Source organism: Dipodomys spectabilis, unplaced genomic scaffold (genome assembly GCF_019054845.1).
Source record: "Dipodomys spectabilis isolate Male_0828 unplaced genomic scaffold, ASM1905484v1 ptg000026l, whole genome shotgun sequence".
Lineage (NCBI taxonomy): Eukaryota > Metazoa > Chordata > Mammalia > Rodentia > Heteromyidae > Dipodomys > Dipodomys spectabilis.
In genome coordinates, this window is record NW_024870703.1 from 13,168,558 (window position 1) to 13,176,846 (window position 8,289).

The 8,289-nt window shown below is 35.6% G+C and overlaps 1 protein-coding gene across 2 annotated transcripts in view; it reads left to right on the forward strand.

Annotated features, from left to right (window-relative positions):
- Strn (striatin) overlaps nt 1–5,700 on the forward strand; it is a 109,433-nt gene extending 103,733 nt beyond the window's left edge. For both annotated transcript variants that reach the window (XM_042675479.1, XM_042675480.1), the window contains one exon: nt 45–5,700. In XM_042675479.1, coding sequence (XP_042531413.1) covers nt 45–214 — 170 coding nt within the window. In that variant the 3' untranslated portion in view covers nt 215–5,700. The remainder of the gene's footprint in view (nt 1–44) is intronic.
- Nucleotides 5,701–8,289: the final 2,589 nt, after the last annotated feature.

Here is an 8,289-nt window from a genome sequence, read left to right on the forward strand (position 1 = left end):
TGATAATGTAATTGTTCCTTTCAACTTCCTTTCTTTTGGTATAGGTCATGACTGTTCAATACGTTTATGGAATCTTGAAAGTAAGACATGTATCCAAGAATTCACAGCTCACCGGAAAAAATTTGAAGAATCAATTCATGATGTAGCTTTCCACCCTTCGAAATGCTATATAGCCAGTGCTGGAGCCGATGCACTGGCTAAAGTCTTTGTATGACAAAATGCTTCATCTTCACTTCTAGCTCTTTATAAATAATCAACTGCACAAAAGAGATATGGAAGACCAGGGCAAGAATCTACTCATGCTGCCCATTTGTTCTGCTGAAGGAGCACAGAGAACATTTGTTAAAGTATAGTTTTGCAATTCATAATACTGTTTGCTAAAGTTAAGGTTTGTTTAGGTTGCTGCAAGCTCAGCTGAATTTGTAAGCCTGAAAACAGTTTCAGATTCTCCCCCCAAAAAGGCGCTGTATTTCTCAAATTGTCTTAATTCACTAGGCAAGCCTGAGCGAACACAGGTGTAGCCTGTCTTATCCCTCTTTGATAAACAAGACGTGATATAGTAGTTAATTAAAAGCTGAATGGCTGGGAATGAGTAGAGGATGAGTAAAAAGTTATATTTAATTCCCCCTTGTGAAATCCTGTATTAGGTAGTCAAACTGTCACCTTTACTATATCTGCTGTACTAATCCCATTGTGTACAATGACCAGACAGTGTTGAAATGAGTTTTTAATTTAGCTTTCCTTGCAGCTATTTGCATAAAGCATGTACAAGGCATTTTACCTTTTATGAGGAAAAGATGCTAAATGTATTATTCAGCCATGCTAAACAAATACTTAGTTTGCAAGCAGATTTCTGTGTTGTATTATAGTTTTGACAATATACTTGGTACCCTAAAATTCAACTGCCAGGCATCACCATTATGAAGAATAGTTAATGAATCTGCCTTTACTACAGGATTTAACTTACTTGGATTTGAAATTCTGTTCTAAGGGCAAACAAGGAATATCTCTAATAATTCTAGTTTTAAAAAATTCTTATTTACATGACAGTTATAACACCAGAATTATTATTTCATACTGATGAAAATTAAGTGACTGGAGAAAAGGAAATTATTTACTAGTACTCATTTGTCAAAACCCACATACCCATGCTTCAGATGATCTCTGCTCTTTGTTTTACATTTGTGTTATCTTGACAGCTACAAAAAGAATTTGTAATTGTTTTGTGTTTTAATAGTCCAGAGAGTATGGCTCAGGCAATTTTTTTTTTAAAGCAGAACTAACTAAAACAAATGTTTGGTACTTTAGAAGCTCACTATTAGTATTTCTAAGATTAACCTCCTGGAAATCTAGATGGATGAGTTTTATGCCTTATCATTGGCAAAAAGATCTCTCCTTCACCTTTCCCTATTGTTCAGTTGGAATATGTGTTTGAATGGGCAGTGAATCAGTTTTGTTTTTAGAGAAGACCATGTGTTGAAAGGCCAGGTTTTACTTTATTTGGTATCCACATGTAGTCAGCTTCAGGGATTCTCATGATTCTGCTGTCTAGAACTACAATTATCATGACCCCTCTTTATGTTCTTCCCTTCAAATACAAAAGATCAATATAAGCATTAAAATATTAATGTACAACTTTTGCCAAAATGTATATACCATAGGCTTCCAGTCTTTTAAGAGCTTATAACCATAAATATTTTAACTCCTTAAATAAGTCCTACATTTCTATCCCCATATATTCCATTGTCATAGCAATGATACTTCCAATACTAAGTACTTCTTTGAAGTGTAGTGTTCTCCTGATTTTGCAGATATTAATTGATAATACATTTTTTTCAATTTCTGCTGTCTGCCTCTAGAATTCTATAGTACAAGGATATCTTTTTTTTTTTTGCTAAAGCTGTAAGATCTGTGCTAAACTTATGCATATGTAATGGAAACATGCTCTAGTATTTTGACACACTGCTTTTTAAACTGTGCTTCGGTTAACAAGCTGGCGTAAGGAACTTCTTTGTGTAGTCAAGTGAATTCACCTAAGCATAAGTTACCAGGTGACTGTTTATGTTTATATGCAGATATACAATCTCACATTTAATTTGTAAATTCCTTTCAGTTCTTCACAAAGTAAACAAAGTGAATTGCTAACCTAACATTTGTAGAGCACTGGTAAATTCCAGTCAGATACCCTTACATGGTATATTTACGAAGAATAACCACAAAGCTATTATTCTACTGCTTGTTGCTTTAATTTCCTTCCAAGGTCTTCATTGCTTGCGTATGTCATTGAAATTCTGAAAACCCTCATATTTTATTCTTTTCTCATTTCATGCCTCTTGTGCAGACTGTAGTGCAAGTGATGTAATGTTGAAGGTTTCTTAGGAAGCCAATACTATGCCATTGGAGACTATAGAGAAAGATTTTTCTACATTAACACTGTATCATCTCAGCCTAGAAATGAGCCAGAGCTGTCTTCCAACTAGGTGATAGCATATACAGGAGTCTTAACTTTTCCCCTGAACCTCTGGAAATTTATAAAATGAGCAAATTCAAGATGCAGTCATTGCAGTTTTTTCACAATGCTTGACTTATAAATAGTTTGGAGGAAATGTATTGGAATAATATGAAAATCAGCAGGTGGTATGGGTCCCTGCCTTACTTTCAATGCTATGGATATATCTCTTGGAGCTTGCAGTACCCTTTTCAAAACTCAGCTGTCATATGGATCTCATTTGCTACTCACATGTAGACAAATATTTAACATAATTAATATAATGACCTTCAGTATTTTTCTATTGAACAAGTTTAGCAATTTTTGCCATTAAGTAAATAGTATGCAAAGTATTTAGCTTTTATAATCATTTTAGTTATGACTAAAAGGGGGAAATTGAGCTGTAACACTGATAATGAACTTTGTGAGAAATTTTTGTTATCTGACTTTCATTCCTTCAGTATTCTTGCTATAAATTTTTTTTGGAGATGATGAAGATTTATTTGAAAATGTCTAAAATGTATGTATATTTTATAAATATATATTATATATATTAGAGGAATATATATAATATATATAGACTATATATATATATCTAAACCATAGGTGCATTTTACTGTTTTGTATTTTCATTTTGGAGATAGTGTACACAGCAGATAATGATGAGTATGACAAGTGTTGTGCTGTTTGCTTTTGCAGTATAATATATAGTTCTAAATGTTTAAATTACTGTATATACTATATTCATTATAGGCTAGCATGCTTGTTTTAAAGATTGTCATTATAGTTTATTAAAATCTGAATGTAAGAAAACCTGGCTATTCAAATGTGAATTGAAAAATATTCCATTCTCAGTACTGAACTATCCATTGAGCATTCAGGCTTTGTAACAAAATATAAATCATCTGGAAGGCAATAGCTAGAAAATGAGAGGTGCCTTTTAAAAACAAAACAAAACAAATGCAGCCTTACAGTGAGAATGAAAATTGAATTTGTGAAGGTGGTGGGAGGGAAAACAGAGACAGAGCATGTGTGTGTGTCTGTGTGTCCATGTGTGTGTGTGTGTGTGTGTGTGTTAATCTGTGAAGGTCCTGTTTAGTGGCCATCAATGTCTTTTTAATTTGTCTGCTCCACCTCTAGGACTTCAGGGGACATTTCATGCCGTCTTTGCGCTCTTCTGAGCACCATTGTCTAGTTTCCAAGAATTTTGAATGTGAATTCCTAGATATTTCAGTAGAAAATAAACAATTGTCCTTTATAGTGAAGTTCAGGTAAAAGGAAAAATTATTGGTTCACCCAAATTACAGAATCCCCTTAACATAATTTTTAAAGGCTCACTTTTCTTTAGTACTTTTAAAGGCTCACTGTTTTTTTAGTTTTTGTTTTTTTTATTTTTTAGTATTTTGTGTTTCCCTCTAAGAGTATGTCATAACATTGGCAAAAGCAAGGATTCAGCTAGTAAAAATTATTTTCAGATTAAGCACCTGAACTAGTTAAAACTCCACCTAAGAATAGTCTTAATGTATTTAAATGGCATCTCTCATATCTACCTCGTCATTGCTGCCATTTTAACTTAAGCAAATCTTTATGACATCTGAAATGATGGTTGGATGCAATTAAAAAAAAATCTATGTTGGTGCTTTTCTCAGGTTTTGTCCTTTAAGTTGTATTGTCACAAATCAGTCTGAAAGGTTTAGGATTCATTTTAATTTACTTTTGAAAGAGCGGCTTACAGTTAGCCATCCTATCAGTGTTGTTAATGAGTGGAAATAGTTAATGTGTGTGTGTGCGTGTGTGTGTGTGTGTGTGCACGTGTGTGTGTGGGCTCACATACACACGTGTGTGTGTGTGTGTGTGTGTGTGTGTATGTGAGATGCTTTCAACCAAGAGATAAACTTACTGAATTTATCTGTAAAAAATGTTCTGAGTACAACTTTACTCAGTTTACTTTATTCTTTGAAAGCTATTTCCATATTATTAGGTAAATAATCACTCATTTTACTTGCTCAGAAGTTGCTTCCCTTGCTTTGTTACTTGTTTATTTATAAAATTGAACTTTTTCAAGTGTTTTGACACTGGGAATCTGGTTGTACAAAAGTAGTAGTTGACTGAAAGATATATATTTTTGTGAAATGTACTAATTCATAAGGTCCATTTTAGGGAAGGTCCAAAAAACTAACTTATCTGTGTTTAGCTGGTTATGGTAAATGATCTGAATTTTACTTTTGACACCAAAACGTTTTTAATTGGCCATATCTATCTTCCAGTTGGATTTCCATATCAGTGAAAGGGATTCTAGGTGGACAAATTATTTAACAAATCCTGGATCCTCATTTTATTTTTAGATTTGAAAACAGCAGATGTTAGACCAAAAGAGATCCCTTTGTTCCATGCACTTGTTCTGGCAGTATTGGTGCTCAGGGGTCAGAATTTTCTGGATCTTTGCTAGTGAAGCTTTTGCTTTTATTTTCCTGGGACCACAAGTTTATTATCTCTCCAATGAAAATTAGATAGTTCATTTTAATTTAGATTAACTAATGTCTGCCTGAGTTTTTAACAGGCTGTGAACCAGTGAGTGCCTTGTTAATGTAGAATGATTTTTTTCCCCCTGTTGTGCATTAGCTTTCTCTGAAAAAGTCTCAGAGAATGGTATTTTAATTGACTTGTAGAGAGCTGCTGCTATATTTGGTATCAATCAGCATCAGAAAGTCTTTGGTCTACCACACATTATTTCTCCCTGCTTCCTCTTCATTGTTTGGCTGAATTTGGCCCCTTTGGAGAAAACAAATATGACCCGTTTATACTGTTTTCCAGTCCAAATTAAGAGATACTCTGTATCCCTACTCCAACTATATGCTCTATACCTGTTTTGGTGGGGAACTACTTACTTTGTAATACTAAAATGTACTGGTTGTTCTGTGTCTTCTCAAGGTCAGTTTACTAGTGTGGATCTCAGGGTATCATCAGTTCAGATTCCTAAATAACCCTTTCACCTTCCAAGCCCCTAGCTGGTGAGCCCTGTACCAGATTGTTTGATCTTCAGATATTTTAAATTTTTAGTTATAATACCAATTAATGTAAATCCAAATGCTAATTTTTGTGGTGCAAGAAGTTTCTTTTGTAAATTCAGGGTATGGATAAGCTAATTAAGATATCCAATTTTGGTGGCTCTTAAGTGTATTATTTGTTTTTAAATAAAGTCTACAAATAGAGATATTGTGCTATAGGTGTCTCATGAATTACAGTATTTATCAGATTGGGATGTAGCTCCATGACTCTGCAGTGAATCAGCTAAAATAATTTAATATAGTCTGATTTGGGGGTTTTGTTGGAGGGGTAGTAGAGGGGTTTAAGAGAAGTCACAGTATTAGACAAAGTAGATATTAGCCCAAAGTAAATGAAACAATGTTATTTGTTGATTATGAAGAAGCTTTAAAAGTTTACCATTACATAAAATTTGGGCCTTTTGAAAAATGTTAAAATCAAAATAACCTCTCTGGGTGCCTTTAATCCTAGCTACTCAGGAGTCTGAGATCTGAGGGTAGAAGTTTGAGGCCAGCCTGGACAGAAAAATCAGATTCTCACCACCTATTAACCACAAAAAAGACAAAAGTAGTTGAGCACCAGCATTGTGCAGAAAAATCTAAGGAACGGTGCCTAGGTCCTGCATTCAAGCTCCAGTACAGGCGGCGCGTGCGCGCGCGCACACACACACACACACACACACACACCACATACACACACACACACACACACACACACACACACACACACACGACCTTATTGTTGGACCAGTCCAAGTTCCAGGGGCATATGCATGTTTAACAAATAGTTTCATATTTTTAAGTGTTCAACTGAATAATTTGAAAAAATTATACACATAAAGTTAGTATGCGCCCCCCCGCCTTTTGGTTACTTTCACAATCACAAGCTTTCCATGTCCTCTTTCCCTTCAGTGCAAGGACTCTGCCTGCCCCAAACCCATAATGCCTTTGTTGCACATTATGCAACCTATGATGTAGAATGTAAAATGTCTCACTTCTAGCTCCTGAAAGTATTTGTTTTTCCATTGATGTTCTCAGTGCTGGTACAGTATTGAGAACAAGTGTGTACATACTTATGTATGTATTTATCAGTAGTTTTAGAACACATGCTTTTTCATAAGAGCTGAGCATGATTGGCTGAAGTAATTTTTTTTTTTTCTGTCTATTGTGGGGCTTGAACTCTGGGCCTGGGTGCTGTCCCTCAGCTCTTCAGCTCAAGGCTACTACTCTACCACTTGAGCCACAGCTTCACTTCCAGTTTTCTGGTGGTTCATTGGAGATAAGACTTGAAGTAATTTTTTGAATTATGTAGCTCAGAACATCAGGAGACGCAAAGCTATTCATGAATTTATTTGCAGTCAGCCTAGGTTGAAAGTTGTTGTGTGATCTTCCTTAGATTTTTGAAGACCACTGAGGGGTTCTGGCCTTGTACTAGACTCAAGGTATTTCTAGAAATGCCTGGAGGCCTGATGAATAACAACACCGTAAATGTGAGGCATCAGTTATCATGACCAGAACAGTCCAGTTCCATCAAAAAGCATGTACACAGACACACACACAGCTCTGAAACTCTGGAAATTGCACCCCTGATTTTCTGAAACAGATCTTTGTTTTGTTTTTTCCCCAGTGATAGATACTGAACACAGGGTCTAGGGTATACTAGGTAAGCACCCTACCAGTGAGCCACACTCTCACCCCTCCAGAACAGAAATTTTAATTTTCCAAAATCTACCCAACAACAAATGAGTCACTTTATATATCACTTAGATCCTATAGAGCCCTAAGCTCTTTCAAATGGATATGATTTGTGAACTGAATCTACACTATACTGCTGGTGGGAAAGCCCCATTGCATGTAAAATTCCCTTGTCTTTAGTGATTTAGCCATTCCACCTCAACATGGAGACTGATCCAGATGTTAACTCTGTGCTGACTTTTCCTGCATACTTCTCTAGAGAGCTAATTAGTCCAGTGATATAAAGAAGAGCCCACAGAAAGACATCTGCTGAATAGCATTTGGAGTATTACAATTAGAACTAAAAGTTCATGTGCCATAGTTTTTTAATGTCTTCATAATACCCACAAAATGTAACAGATTCCCAGCTATAACCTCAAACCAAAGATTTAAAAATAATGACGGATGGATGGATGGATGAGATCAATAGACAGATTAATAATTAAAGATAATGGTAGAGTAGTTCATGCCTGCAATCCCAGCTACTCAAGAGGCTGAGATTTGAGGATCAGAGTTTGAAGTCAGGATGGGCAGGAAATTGTAAGACTCTTATCTCCAACCATCCTCCCCTGTCCCACCTCCCCCATGCAAAAAATAAAAGATCAGAAATGAAACCCCAGCTTAAGTGGCAGGAGTGCTAGCCTTGAGCAAAAAGAAGCTCAGGGACAATGCCCAGGCCCTGAGTTTAAGCCCCAGAACTAGCACAAAAAGAAAAAAATACAAAAATGGTAGAGAAGCCTATCATCTACAAATAAGAACTCCCAAATTGACAAGTTTCCTTAGCAAAAACAAGTCCACAGAAAGCAAGATCTGATACTAATTTTGAGTTATAGGAATAAGCAATTTGTATGTTTATTTATATTGTACTGAAATGTTAACACATACTTCCAAGTACTACTCCCTGTGCAGGTGGGACCACGGCAGAGACTTCCCACACATGAACAGGATTAACTTAGAGCAAAAGTGCTTTCAGCAGAAGCAGCTTACTTACTTTGGATTCTGGAAATTACGAATGAGATTGTG